The sequence below is a fragment of the Pristiophorus japonicus genome, chromosome X (genome assembly GCF_044704955.1).
Source record: "Pristiophorus japonicus isolate sPriJap1 chromosome X, sPriJap1.hap1, whole genome shotgun sequence".
NCBI classification, from domain to species: Eukaryota; Metazoa; Chordata; class Chondrichthyes; family Pristiophoridae; genus Pristiophorus; species Pristiophorus japonicus.
This window is the reverse complement of record NC_092010.1, coordinates 24,362,535-24,378,167: the sequence shown is the minus strand read 5'-3', so window position 1 is coordinate 24,378,167 and position 15,633 is coordinate 24,362,535. Positions and strand designations below refer to the sequence as shown.

The following is a 15,633-nucleotide window of genomic DNA, read 5'->3' as shown; positions in this document are numbered from 1 at the left end:
CCAAACCTGCTTTGACTATAGTCACTCAGGAAATGTTAAACCTTGAAATAATGAGCTACTATATCTTTTCAACAGCTGTCAGAGAGACTATTGCTGATTCAGTCTGGAACAACATAATCATTTAATTAGCCCAGGTTAATGAGTATCTCCACTGAAGTCCCAGGTCAGGGAGTTGAATTTCCATCAGTCGAGATATACAACTTGTAATGCCTTGTCTGTGGCAAACAGAATATTCTACTGAGTGGCAGATTCACTGCTCTTTAACTTCCTTGCCCCCCAGTAATGGTTTTATTGGATGGTTGTAACATCTGCCAGGTAAATCTATTTTCTTGATGCTACCCACGCTGCTGGTAATGGGTAGAATGCTGCCCCTTCCCCACTTCAGGTGGACTTTTTGTGGAATGACACTATCACAGCACAGTCTAGTATTTCAAATGAAAAGGCTCCTCTTGCTTGCATGTGGGTTGGGGAGGAAGAAGGGTTTTTTTTAATATACAGGTACAACGTCTCAAATCCAGCAACCTCGGGACCGAGGCCGTGTTGGTTTTCGGATTTTTCCAGACTTTGGACAAGAAAATCAACAAAATCAGTAGTCTACCGAGACAGACAAAGTACTAATGGAGGCGTGGGTTGGGACAGGTCGAGGGTCATTCAGTAAGGCTCGGACTGATCGCACGCCATTTAAAACATAGCGGCGAAGCCGATAACTAGTCTGGCCCGCCGGTTTTTGGACAATAATTCCAGATTTTATTTTACTGAATATCAAATGGGATTTTCTCAAAAATGTCTGGCTTTCGGACAGTTGGATTTGAGACGTTGTACCTGTATATACAAGTCCATCTGTCGATGCATTTCAACAAGATGTACATAAGAACATAAGAAATAGAAACAGGAGTAGGCCATACGGCCCCTCGAGCCTGCTCCGCCATTTAATAAGATCATGGCTGCTCTGATCATAGACTCAGCTCCACCTCCCTGCCCGCTCCCCATAACCCCTTATCCCCTTATCGCTCAAGAAACTGTCTATTTCTGTTTTAAATTTATTCAATGTCCCAGCTTCCACAGCTCTCTGAGGCAACGAATTCCACAGATTTACAACCCTCTGAGAAGAAATTCCTCCTCATCTGTGTTTTAAATGGGTGGCCCCTTATTTTAAGATTATACCCCCTAGTTCTAGTCTCCCCTATCAGTGGAAATATCCTCTCTGCACCCACCTTGTCAAGCCCCCTCATAATCTTATACATCACTCTGTTGTGCGTTCTGGCCATTTCCGAAGTCATTCATGACATGTTGCTGCATATGTTCTCCTCACAAATGTTCCACTGCAGTGGACAGCACAAGCATGCTGTTTGCCTCAGATCAAGAGCCCACACCTGTGGGTGTTAAGGCGATCGATCCCTTAAGCGGCCTGGCTAACGATAGATGCTATAATTATTTTCAGTTCCCCAGCTGCTGTTCAAGCAACTGGATAAACAGCCTTCACCTTCAGTGTCGGGTCTTTGAAGCTGCTCATTCCTTGCTCGATAATCGCATTTCAGGAGGGCTGCTTTTTTGTGGACAAGATAACTCGATATATCATTGAGGTGTTGATATTTACTTTGGAATCTTTATTATTCCAACCCACTGTCCTAACTCGAGTGATCAAATATTTATAAGATTCCACTCTGCCAATCATCGTGATTTAATAAGTGAGATTGTTCAGGATGATGTGGCTTCAGTAACCCATTGCCTGCCAGAACACTGCAAATCTGCAAGCAAAAAGCCAGTGTTGACATCCCTGAGGAAGATATTTTTAATGTGAATGACATTTCTTGCAGATCGTAAACCGTTATTTGTAAGTCATTTATCCAGGAAAACAACACTTTAAAAAGGACATATCAAAATGATAAATTAAGTTACAATTTTTTGGAAAAAACTGGGATGTGATGACGTTGATTGTTTGATCACTCGGGAGTATTTCTACACCACATTTAGGTAAAAAAAAAGACTCCTGACACTATGAATTCCAAAAAGTGCTGTAGTTCTTATGTTTTATCACTTAGGAACATACAGTATCACATTTTTGCAGCTATTTTGTGAATTTCTTTTTCCCTCCAAACTGGAACGACTCAGATTAGTAACAGAGAAGAAAGGCACTTTGAATTTTCAGCTTTACTGTATAGTCTTCATTGTAAGGTTAAAAACCTTTTTAGTTGAAACTTTCCCCAATTGCTCAGTTGGCAAATGTGCTGCATGGTGTAGTCATGAGCAGTACAGGCAAGGAAGCTCAAGGATGTTGGGATGTATCCCCCCACCCCGCTACCCTATGATTAAACAGTCCATTGACACCAACGGTCCAGGCTCACTCACAAAGAATAGCCACTTGTTTGATGTATTCCAGGTAGGGGTGTCAACTCTGATTGAATGTCTTCTTAGAGGTTTCATCACATTACCTCCGGCCTCCAACCAGCCCGCCCCCACACATTACCATTGCCGAATCCCCTACCATCAACATCCTGGGGGACACCATTGACCAGAAACTTAACTGGACCAGCCACATAAATACTGTGGCAACAAGAGCAGGTCAGAGGCTGGGTGTTCTGTGGCGAGTGCCTCACCTCCTGACTCCCCAAAGCCTTTCCGCCATCTACAAGGCACAAGTCAGGTGTGTGATGGGATACTCGCCACTTGCCGGGATTGCTACCAGTGCCACGTGATAGTCAGAGTAGGAATCGCAGGATAGCGCAGGTGAATACATGGCTTGAGCAGTGGTGCAGCAGGGAGGGATTCAAATTCCTGGGGCATTGGAACCGGTTCTGGGGGAGGTGGGACCAGTACAAACCGGACGGTCTGCACCTGGGCAGGACCGGAACCAATGTCCTAGGGGGAGTGTTTGCTAGTGCTGTTGGGGAGGATTTAACTAATATGGCAGGGGGATGGGAACCAATGCAGGGAGACAGAGGGAAACAAAAAGGAGGCAAAAGCAAAAGACAGAAAGGAGATGAGGAAAAGTGGAGGGCAGAGAGACCCAAGGCAAAGAACAAAAAGGGCCACTGTACAGCAAAATTCTAAAAGGACAAAGGGTGTTAAAAAAACAAGCCTGAAGGCTTTGTGTCTTAATGCAAGGAGTATCCGCAATAAGGTGGATGAATTAACTGTGCAAATAGATGTTAACAAATATGATGTGATTGGGATTACGGAGACGTGGCTCCAGGATGATCAGGGCTGGGAACTCAACATCCAGGGGTATTCAACATTCAGGAAAGATAGAATAAAAGGAAAAGGAGGTGGGGTAGCATTGCTGGTTAAGGAGCAAATTAAGGCAATAGTTCTGAAGGACATTAGCTTGGATGATGTGGAATCTATATGGGTAGAGCTGCAGAATACCAAAGGGCAAAAAACGTGAGTGGGAGTTGTGTACAGACCTCCAAACAGTAGTAGTGATGTTGGGGAGGGCATCAAACATGAAATTAGGGGTGCGTGCAATAAAGGTGCAGCAGTTATAATGGGTGACTTTAATATGCACATAGATTGGGTTAACCAAACTGGAAGCAATACGGTGGAGGAGGATTTCCTGGAGTGCATAAGGGATGGTTTTTTAGACCAATATGTCGAGGAACCAACTAGGGGGGAGGCCATCTTAGACTGGGTGTTGTGTAATGAGAGTGGATTAATTAGCAATCTCGTTGTGCGAGGCCCCTTGGGGAAGAGTGACCATAATATGGTGGAATTCTGCATTAGGATGGAGAATGAAACAGTTAATTCAGAGACCATGGTCCAGAACTTAAAGAAGGGTAACTTTGAAGGTATGAGGCGTGAATTGGCTAGGATAGATTGGCGAATGATACTGAAGGGGTTGACTGTGGATGGGCAATGGCAAACATTTAGAGACCGCATGGATGAACTACAACAATTGTACATTCCTGTCTGATGTAAAAATAAAAAAGGGAAGGTGGCTCAACCGTGGCTATCAAGGGAAATCAGGGATAGCATTAAAGCCAAGGAAGTGGCATACAAATTGGCCAGAAATAGCAGCGAACCCGGGGACTGGGAGAAATTTAGAACTCAGCAGAGGAGGACAAAGGGTTTGATTAGGGCAGGGAAAATGGAGTACGAGAAGAAGCTTGCAGGGAACATTAAGACGGATTGCAAAAGTTTCTATAGATATGTAAAGAGAAAAAGGTTAGTAAAGACAAACGTAGGTCCCCTGCAGTCAGAATCAGGGGAAGTCATAACGGGGAACAAAGAAATGGCGGACCAATTGAACAAGTACTTTGGTTCGGTATTTACTGAGGAGGACACAAACAACCTTCCGGATATAAAAGGGGTCGGAGGGTCTAGTAAGGAGGAGGAACTGAGGGAAATCCTTATTAGTCGGGAAATTGTGTTGGGAAAATTGATGGGATTGAAGGCCGATAAATCCCCAGGGCCTGATGAACTGCATCCCAGAATACTTAAGGAGGTGGCCTTGGAAATAGTGGATGCATTGACAGTCATTTTCCAACATTCCATTGACTCTGGATCAGTTCCTATGGAGTGGAGGGTAGCCAATGTAACCCCACTTTTTAAAAAAGGAGGGAGAGAGAAAACAGGGAATTACAGACCGGTCAGCCTGACATCGGTAGTGGGTAAAATGATGGAATCAATTATTAAGGATGTCATAGCAGTGCATTTGGAAAGAGGTAATATGATAGGTCCAAGTCAGCATGGATTTGTGAAAGGGAAATCATGCTTGACAAATCTTCTGGAATTTTTTGAGGATGTTTCCAGTAGAGTGGACAAGGGAGAACCAGTTGATGTGGTATATTTGGACTTTCAGAAGGCTTTCGACAAGGTCCCACACAAGAGATTAATGTGCAAAGTTAAAGCACATGGGATTGGGGGTAGTGTGCTGACATGGATTGAGAACTGGTTGTCAGACAGGAAGCAAAGAGTAGGAGTAAATGGGGACTTTTCAGAATGGCAGGCAGTGACTAGTGGGGTACCGCAAGGTTCTGTGCTGGGGCCCCAGCTGTTTACACTGTACATTAATGATTTAGACGAGGGGATTAAATGTAGTATCTCCAAATTTGCAGATGACACTAAGTTGGGTGGCAGTGTGAGCTGCGAGGAAGATGCTATGAGGCTGCAGAGCGACTTGGATAGGTTAGGTGAGTGGGCAAATGCATGGCAGATGAAGTATAATGTGGATAAATGTGAGGTTATCCACTTTGGTGGTAAAAACAGAGAGACAGACTATTATCTGAATGGTGACAGATTAGGAAAAGGGGAGGTGCAAAGAGACCTGGGTGTCATGGTACATCAGTCATTGAAGGTTGGCATGCAGGTACAGCAGGCGGTTAAGAAAGCAAATGGCATGTTGGCCTTCATAGCGAGGGGATTTGAGTACAGGGGCAGGGAGGTGTTGCTACAATTGTACAGGGCCTTGGTGAGGCCACACCTGGAGTATTGTGTACAGTTTTGGTCTCCTAACTTGAGGAAGGACATTCTTGCTATTGAGGGAGTGCAGCGAAGGTTCACCAGACTGATTCCCGGGATGGCGGGACTGACCTATCAAGAAAGACTGGATCAACTGGGCTTGTATTCACTGGAGTTCAGAAGAATGAGAGGGGACCTCATAGAAACGTTTAAAATTCTGACGGGGTTAGACAGGTTAGATGCAGGAAGAATGTTCCCAATGTTGTGGAAGTCCAGAACCAGGGGACACAGTCTAAGGATAAGGGGGAAGCCATTTAGGACCGAGATGAGGAGGAATTTCTTCACCCAGAGAATGGTGAACCTGTGGAATTCTCTACCACAGAAAGTTGTTAAGGCCAATTCACTAAATATATTCAAAAAGGAGTTAGATGAAGTCCTTGCTACTAGGGGAATCAAGGGGTATGGTGAGAAAGTAGGAATGGGGTACTGAAGTTGAATGTTCAGCCATGAACTCATTGAATGGTGGTGCAGGCTAGAAGGGCCGAATGGCCTACTCCTGCACCTATTTTCTATGTTTCTATGAGTGCAGCTCCAACAACACTCAAGAAGCACAACACCATCCAGAACAAAGCAACCTGCTTGATTGGCACCCCATCCACCACCTTCAACATTCACACCTTCCACCACCGGCGCACCGTGGCTGCAGTGTGTACCATCTACAAGATGCACTGCAGCAACTCGCCAAGTCTTCTTCAGCAGCACCTCCAAAATGCGCGATTCTACCACCTAGAAGGACAAGGGCAGCAGGCTCACCTCCACGTTCCCCTCCAAGTCACACACCATCCTGACTTGGAAATATATCGGCTGTTCCTTCATCGTCGCTGGGTCAAAATCCTGGAACTCCCTCCCGAACAGCACAGTGGGAGTACCAGCGGTTGATTCCGGAGATGAGGGGGTTGACTTATGAGGAAAGGTTGAGGAGGTTGGGCCCCTACTCATTGGAATTCAGAAGAATGAGAGGTGATCTTATCGAAACTTATAAGATTATGAGGGGGCTTGACAAGGTGGATGCAGAGAGGATGTTTCCACTGATGTAGGAGACTAGAACTAGAGGGCATAATCTTAGAATAAGGGGCCATCCATTTAAAACTGAGATGAGGCGGAATGAGTGGGATTCACTGCCTCGGAGAGCTGTGAAAGCTGGATCATTGAATATATTTAAGACAGAAATAGACAGTTTCTTAACCGATAAGGGGGTTATGGGGAGCGGGTGGGGAAGTGGAGCTGAGTCCATGATCAGATCAGCCATGATCGTATTAAATGGTTGAGCAGGCTCAAGAGGCCGTATGGCCTACTCCAGTTCCTACTTCTTATGTTCTTATGTTAAGGCAGTTCACCACCACTTTCTCGAGGTCAATTAGGGATGGGCAATAAATGCTGGCCTTGCTCGCGATGCCCACATCCTGGAACGAATAAAAATAAAAATAAAATGCTCCTGCCATAGGTTGACCAACACGTCCATCCTCACAGCGCCCCATCTCCCCATGCCAATGGGAAAGCGAAAAGACTCTTCCTTACCCAATTGGATGATTCTTAACTGTCAAACAGCCTTTTTCACATCTCCAATATTTTTATAACTAATTAACAGAAGTATTCAATGAAAATGCACACTTTATTTTAAAGCCCCCGATGATTTTTCTCCCGGAGTCACTCCCAGCAGTGTCCTGGAGATTAAGCTTCAATTCTTGGAGACCCCAGGCCAATCCTGGAGGGTTGGGGACCCGCACTCCAGGGGGTAGCCGGGTACTCTTGAACTGTACCCCAGCATGGGTCTGTCAGTGCTTCAGGGGAGAAGGACAGAAAACTAGATGGAGAACACATGATAAACCGCTTCAGTTAGCAGCACTGAATTAATGCAGCTCTGAGCACCATCTGCTGGCTTGTGGAGAGAAATAAAATCAATGATGCAGTGACCCTGGCACATCCAGTTTTGACTGTAGCCATCTTGTGTTACTAGTTTAAAAGAGGCACCGCTTTCATGGAGAAGTGTTTTTGTTCAGGGGGGCAGGAGCACCAGGTGCCTTTCTTGTCGCAATGTAATGTGTAAGTGATGCAATCGTGTGTTTTTGGCTTGTTCTATATGATTTACACTGTGTTTTATGAAACATTATGCTCCACAGATTTGTAGTTATCCTTACATCCTTAATTCTGTTCATCCAGCTGTTTTTCAAAAAGTCTCGTGCCCCATGGAATTTGAATAACAAAGTGCCTAAAACCAGAGCCTTTTCCCCTTTGTGAAGCTGTAATTACATCCTTCCACAAGCAATCTACAGCTATGACCTATTGCCAAAAGAAAGACTTGCATTTATATAGCGCCTTTCACGACCACCGGACGTCTCAAAGCGCTTTACAGCCAATTAAGTACTTTTGGAGTGTAGTCACTGTTGTAATGTAGGAAATATCAAGTTTTGTTATTGTGGCTATCTTTAGAGTGGAACCTGAAGGCTTGGGTGTCAGAGTGAAAAAAAAATAAAGAACTTGCATTTATATAGTACCTATCATGTCCTAAAGCACTTAACCGCCAATGAATTACTTTTGTAGTGCAGTCAGTGGTGTTAAGTATGTTAACACGGCAGCCAAATTTGCGCACATTGAGGTCCCACAAAGGGCAGAGAGATAAATGAACAGTTAATCTACTTTTGCTGGTGTTGATTGCATAAATGTTGACCAGGAGACTGGGCGAACTCCCTGCTCTTCATTCCATTGGCGCCCTGGGATCTTTTTAAAGACTGATCCTGTTTCAGTTTAACGCCTCACCCAAACGATGGCACCTCTGACAAGTGGGGCTTGAACCCTCTGCGTTCTGGCTTCAAAGGATCGATTTTAACTGGGGGTGGGTGGGTGGGGTTGCGGAGCAGGAAGGAAACCTCCCCCCCCCCCCCCCCCCATGGGCAGTTCAGCGTGAGACCCGGGACATTTCAACTCCTGGGACTCATTTCTATAATCCAGGACAGTCTGAGCCCGAAACTGATGGGAGTGACGTCGGGGCTGGTTGGGTGGAAGTAAAAATTGGGTCGGGTGCCCGAGGATGCCGGGACCAGAGTGAACCGTTAACAAAATTAACGCTAGGTGGGGGGTTTTGAAGTTGCTGCCGGCACTGGGAGGGAGAGGCCTGGCCAGGGCTGGGGAGTCCCAAAGATGCCTTGCGGGATCTGGAGGGGGAAAACATTCCTGCACCGCCTGATTCCCACAAGGTCTCCACAGAAAATAGATTTTTTTTGTTAAACTTAACTTTGACCTCTTCTGGCCACTCTCTTCTCTGCTGTCGGGCTTGGCCTTGTGCGGACCTCCCTAATCCAGAAGTCAAAATGGCGTTGCAGCACCGATGATGCCATTGGGCCTCGATTTTCCGATGTAAAGTAGGTCCCTGCCTGTCGGGCGTCCGTCTCGTGCCTGAATTAAGGTAAGTAAAGATGGTGGGGGGCGGGAATACGGCTTGACAACTCTGCACCCCCCCACCCCCTTAACATCCTCCCCACACAGTTCCTGCCAGGCAGAGTGGGTTAAAATCTACCCCCAAGGCGAGAGATTACCACTGAGCCAAGCTGACACGCGTGGGTCCATGATCCTGATTGAATCAAGCTCCGCAGATGAGAAAGAGGTCTCTTGCTCCTGATAGATGCTCAGGCTTTTGAATCTGTTTTCTTTCCTCTTTCTGCTGAAGGCACTGGGATGCAATTCCAAAGGGGCAGATAGCCCTCTCATATCTCGTACAACTGCCATTCTTCCTGCGTGAGCCTAGATAGCAAGTGCAAGTAGGCTATTTAACCGTATGGGGCATCACAATGGAGCTCAATTTTGTCCACATATGCAAAATTAGGGTGCCCTAAAATTTAGATGGTTAAAGGGTGATCTGATGGAAGTTTTCAAAATATTAAGGGGAACAGAGGGTAGATCAAGAGAAACGATTTCTGCTGGTTGGGGATGGGGGGGGGGTGTCTAGGGCTAGATGGCACAGTCTAAAAATTTGAGCCAGACCTTTCAGGAGTGAAATTAGGAAACACTTCTACACACAAAGGTTTGCAACACTCTTTCCCAAACAACAATTGATGCTAGATCAACTGTCAATTTTAAATTGGAGATTGATAGCTTTTTGTTAACCAAAGGTATTAAGGTATATGGAGTTAGGTCGCAGATTAGCCATGATCGAATTGAACGGCGGAACAGGCGCGAGGGGCTGAATGGGCCTCCTCCTGTTCCTATGGTAAAGGCTCGAGGGGCTGAATGGCCTCCTCCTGTTCCTAGCACAAAACCTTGTCCTTAGAATTGCACCAATTGGCATAATAACAGCAAAAGAAGAATATAAAATACCATGTCCATTGACAACCCAGTCGGGATTTTGATCCACTTGGTGAGCTGTGATTTTTTTTTTAATCCTTTTACATACTTTATTAACGGCTTCTTAATCTAACAGCTGCATTGTGCAGCCATGTGACAGACAGATAAATAGCACAGAACCTGATACCTGACACACCCGAGCCAATAAAGTTTTTTTCTGCACAAGATATTCTTTCAAACACAACCATCCACAGTATACTGAGGGAATAATCAGCCATGATCTTATTGAATGGTGGTGCAGGCTCAAAGGGCCGAATGGCCTACTCCACCTATTTTCTATGTTTCTATAAATGGGATACAAGGAGCCAGATCACCAATTTCCTGTTATTGGCAGCTTCAACTGTAGTCTTATTAAGGTTTTAGATTGATTCACCGTTCCATCTTGTCTTTAATATTCTGTACCTCCTCTCTGGCCTTTAGCCAGTGAACATTCAAAGAGATGTGGTCGAACAGCATATTGAGCAGCAAAGCACAGTGCAAGAGGCTGATGGGATACAGATGCAATCCTCACTCTGCTTAATTGCCCAATCCAGCCACATTATCTGCTGAATCTAATCCAGACATTTCCACGTAAGAGTGGCAGAAAATCAGGCGGCGAGCCATCACTCTTGCATAGCTCAAAAAGACGCCCGGGAGCAGCCCACCGACCCATCCGTTTTCTCTGCCCCAGGTGGTGGGCAGTGGAAACAACATAATTCAAAAAGAAAAATACTAATTCTCACCTGTGCTCCTCAAATTCTGGCCTCTTGAGCATCCCTGATTATAATTGCTCAACCATTAGTAGCCTTCAGCTACCTGTGCCCTAAGCTCTGGAACACTCTCCCTAAACCTCTCTGCCTCTCTCTCCTTTAATATGCTCCTTAAAACCTAGCTCTTTGATCAAGCTTTTGGTCATCTGCCGTAATTTCTTCTTATGTGGCTCAGTGTCAAATTTATTTGTAACACTCCTGTGAAGCGCCTTGGGACATTTTACTATGTTAAAGGCGCTATATAAATGCATGTTGTTGCACCTTAAACCATTTACAGTTGCCGTATTGTATGCAGTTCTGGGCTCCACACCATAGGATGGACGATGAGGCAATAGAGAGGGTACAGTCCAGATTCACTAGGATGCTGCCTGGTGTGACTAAATACAAATACAAAGGAAGACTTAAAAAAAAATTGGGCATTACTCGCTAGAACAGAGGAGATTACAGAGTGATTTGACAGAGATGTTTAAAATTATGAAGGGATGAGACAGGGCAGATAGAAACAGACTGGCCCTGATATGTACCGGGGCACGGTTTCGATGGGGGAGGAGGAGTTATGGTCAGGAAACCCAGAAATGCGGGTTTCCCCAAACGGCGTGGAGTTTTAACTCCAGGGCGAGTTTTGAGTTTCTTTTCCCCAGGTTCCCCGCCAGAAAGCCTGTCTAAAGGGGAAGGCGACAACACAAGGCCGCAGCCCAGGAGCAGATAGGTTTAGTGATGGAGGGGGAGGGGGGGGAAAGTTGTGTGTGTCGGGTGGGTCTGTGATCATGGGGGGGGGAGTAGAGCGTGGTTGGGGTGGTCGGAGATCACGGAGTTCGATGACCGCGGGATGGGAGCGGTTGTGGGGGTTTCAATCATAGGCAGTCCCTCGAAGCGAGGATGACTTGCTTCCACGCCAAAAAGGGATGAGTTCACAGGTGTTTCAATGAAGGACCTAATATTCCAGATCCTGAACTACATCCTGAAGGATGGAAGATGCCTGTGCGTGGATTTTTTTAACGTGGGGTGGCCGTTGCACACCAGCCACCTTTAGTTGGGGGGGGGTTTACAGGGTTAGCTCATTGGGCCTGGAGGAAATGCGCTCTCCTGGCTAACAAACAGTGCTGGAAAGGCACTTACCTTATGGATCCAGACCTCCTTCCTTTTCTTTCCTTGAGACGTTTCACTACGTTAAAGGCACTATATAAATGCAAATTGTTGTTGTTTACCTGCTGGGTTTCCTGAGGCCAGAAAAACCTGGCCGACAGCAGTTAAAAATAGAAACCTTGTTAAACACGAGGCACGCAGCCTCCTTAAAAGGTTTGAACAACCTAGCCGCCTCCTGAGCGATGTTTGGTCGGAAGTGGATTGGTTTGAGGCAGGTTGGGGTCGTGGTTGAGATTTTTGACACTTTTTTTTTCTTCCCACCCGACTTGACCCAACCCCACCCATTTTGGGGGTTAAAATGACCCCCACTGTTTCCAGTGGTTGAGGGGTCGCCAAGAACGAGGGGACTTCGATACAAGATTAAATGTAAGTGATTTAGGACCGAGAGCAGCAGAAGGTGTTTAACACAGAGGGTTGTGAGGCTGTGGAATTCACTACCCGAGTTAGTGATTGAAGCCGAGATCATGTCAACATTTAAGAATAGGTTCGAGAGGTGGTTGAAGATAAATGGAATAAAGGGATATGGGATCAGGGCAGGCACACGAGATTAGGACCACTGATCGAGTGGAGGATAAACACCGACACGGACTGGTTAGATCGAAGTTATTTCCTTTTTCCAATTTTTACGTGGTAAGCTCTCCAATGGCCTCGTGAGTAGAGACACTACTTGCTGTAATGTTAAGTCAGACAGACTGAAATGTCCCAGGTTTGATTCCCAGGCATTCGTTGGGGTTGCTACAATCAGCCTCAGTACCCCAGGCTAGGGAGCAGACAATCTGCCAGAATTCCTGCTCTTGATTGGTATCAAGTAACCCTGCTGGAAAGTTCGAGTGTGAGCACAGGATTGGGCTTGGCTATGATTCCCTCCTATTGTCAAATATCTAGCCTGTTCTGGCTCACACAGCAAGAGTGGCCACCTGAGTGAAGTGTCAGCTGTGGCTCAGTAGTAGCATGCTTGCCTCTGAGTCAGAAGGTTGAGAGTTCAAGTCTCGCTCCAGGGATTTGAGCTCATAGAATGGTTACAGCACAGAAGGGAGGCCATTCGGCCCGTCGAGCCCGTGCCGGCTCTCTGCAAGAGCACCTCAGCTAGTCCCACTCCCCCGCCCTTTCCCCATAGCCCTGCAATTTTTTTTCTTTCAAGTAATTATACAACTCTCTTTTAAAAGCAGTGATTGAGTCTGCCTCCACCACACTCTCAGGCAGTGCATTCCAGATCCTAACCACTTGCTGCGTAAAAGAGTTTTTCCTCATGTCGCTTTTGATTCTTTTGCCAATCACCTTAAAAAGATTTTATTGAAGGGGGCTGAATGGCCTCCTCCTGGTCCTACGATTGATTCCTTTCGCACAAAACCCCACAGTCAACGGCAATCAACGTCAAGAAACTGGCAAGTTCGAATCAAGCAGACACAGTTCTAGGGGCTGAATTTATGGGATTTACCCAATTAGTTAATCTAGGCTGACACTCCAGTGCAGTACTGAGGGAGTGTTGCACTGTCGGAGGTACCGTCTTTAAGATGAGACATTAAACCGAGGCCCCGTCTGCCCCCTCGGGTGGATGTAAAAGATCCCAAGGTACTATTTCGAAGAAGAGCAGGGGAGTTATCCCCGGTGCCCTGGCCAATATTTATCCCTCAACCAAAACAAGTATGTCAGCTGTTTGTTGGAACTTGCTGTGCGCAAATTGCCTGCTGTATTTGCCAACATAACAAAAGTAATTCATTGACTGTGAAAGGGGCTGTATAATAAACGCAAGTTCTTCCCTTTCTTGCTGGCATCTGTGGAAGATGGGCAAAAACTGGCTCAACAAATATTTATTTTTCGAGAACCATCGATGACCGCTGATTGACGTTCCATCGAGATAAAACTGAAGTGGGTTCTATAAGGATAAAGAAACCCGGACTTGAGCAGCAAATAGGTAGCAGCAAGTGGATTTTAATTTTTATCTGATCATGCTGAATATTTGTTTTCACTCCAGGAAATTGGTGATGTGGAGAACTGGGCGCGAAGTATTGAGATGGACATGAGGACCATCGCCTCTGCCCTAGAGTACGTCTATAAAGGACAGCTACAACCTGCAACATGATGCATCAAATGAGGATCAGAGAAATGGGCATTTTGTGAGGAAGCAGCTGAAGCGCCTTCACAGTTTAAAGCTGACATTCTAAACACAAGCTATGTAAAGCTGGGTTTCCAACAGGAAGATTGCAGTAAGGATGGAATGCCCTTCCTGATTCTTACTAAGATGAGGACTATGATCTATTGTCCACCCACTGTGATGACTGTTAACTACAATATTCTTAGAATGAATGCAGATATCTGAGACTTCATACATTTGCTTTTGTTTTTGCAGGGTGTGACCGTCCAGAAAGGGTAATGTGCAAATGTTAAGATCTTGAATAAAATACACGCATGTCTATTTCATGTTTTACTGCTAAAGTCATCGGAATCTGTCTCTGGTTGCTAGCAGCAAACTTTGTTTTAAAAGAACACACCAGAGAGCATTTGTGGGAGAAATGTGCAGTGAAATACTGCCCTGTTGAAAGCCAAACTATTACATTTTGATTAGTTCCCTCACACGCCCAATCCTCTGTGCCAAACAATTTGCAACATGTGATGCTATCCTGTGTAATACAGCGCTTGTATTTATTTTGCAAAGTAGAGGACATTGTTGCTTTTCCTTCCTACAGTTTATTGTCCGTGGGATGATGTCAGTTGCCAGTCTGTAGCTATTGCTTTTCCTTCTTGCAGTGCACTGTCACTCAGGTGGCCTTCCTTGCCACACTTTGCACTGTAGCTGCTGTTTCTCCTTCCTGCAGTGCATTCTTGCTGGATGACCTCCTTTACCAGCTTGTTCTTTGTATCTGTTGCTTCTGCTTGCAGTGCATTGTCAGGCAGACAACTTCATTTTGCCAGCCTCTGCTCTGGTGGCTGTTTCTTCCTGTTCTTGCTAGGGTAGACCTCATGCTTGTGTTCTGGCACTGCATTCTGACATTCCACAGAATCGCAATCCTGAAAAAGCCACAAGCTTTTGTTGTTTAAATGAGCCAAAATGCTGTGTAGCAGTATCACACTGTCCCACCCAGAAGCAAAAGCTTCTATCAGCATGCTAATGTTGTTTATAAATGAGCTATTAAAAATGAACTTATCTGTGTGCACTTTTAATAAAGTAAGATAAATAAACCTTTGATTCAAATGAATGAACTTATTTGCTGATTGTGTTGCACTATATTTTCATCCCCCCCCTCCCCCCAACAACTCTGGTGTGCATGCAGTGTGGCTGGGAATTATCATGTGATCACATAATGCAGTGAGATGTCCTTTTACCTTTTGGGACTGGGCTAAGTCTAGTCCAGTATGAAAGTCGTCTCTCTCTGCTAGCTGCAAGGATCCTTTGTGAAATGATTTTGGGCAATCTCAACCCAGTTCCTTCCAAGCATAAGCCCGCAATGTCGATCATCATCGGCAGTCCCTGGGAGTCGAGGATGACTTGCTTCCACACTAAAAATGAGTACTTAGGTGACTGATGAACTCATTTTAAACGGTGGAAGATGCCTGTGCGTGAATTAATTTAACGTGGCATGGCCGTTGCACACCAGCCACCACAAGGGCTTGACGGAGCAAGGTCTTGGTTCAGTGGCAAGGGTTACCCAAGACGACTGTGCACAGTTTAAGTACCATACCCTGCCTCGTAGAGTCATTACTAAAGGTGCCTACATACACTACAATCTTCTGGTTCTCTCGTCATTCCTATAATGCAAATGGATGGCAAGAGTATCCCGATGAGCCAGGACTTAAGTGCTGTACCCTAAATTAAACGTTTTGATTTCATAGGCCAATTTTCCCTGCTAATATTTGTGGTGTCTTAACTTTAATGGGAGGCACTTGATTGTATCCATGTGGGCCGGGCGTGGCTGGCTCTGTGTTTATACGGGCCGATGTAAAA

General features: G+C 45.6%; 1 protein-coding gene across 1 annotated transcript in view; it reads left to right on the top strand.

Annotated features, from left to right (window-relative positions):
* The window catches only part of bloc1s1 (biogenesis of lysosomal organelles complex-1, subunit 1), a 121,993-nt gene extending 107,123 nt beyond the window's left edge, over positions 1-14,870 (top strand). The window contains exon 4 of the mRNA XM_070869313.1: positions 13,666-14,870. Within this exon, the coding sequence (XP_070725414.1) occupies positions 13,666-13,773 (108 nt within the window). The 3' untranslated portion in view covers positions 13,774-14,870. The remainder of the gene's footprint in view (positions 1-13,665) is intronic.
* The last annotated feature ends 763 nt before the right edge of the window (positions 14,871-15,633 follow it).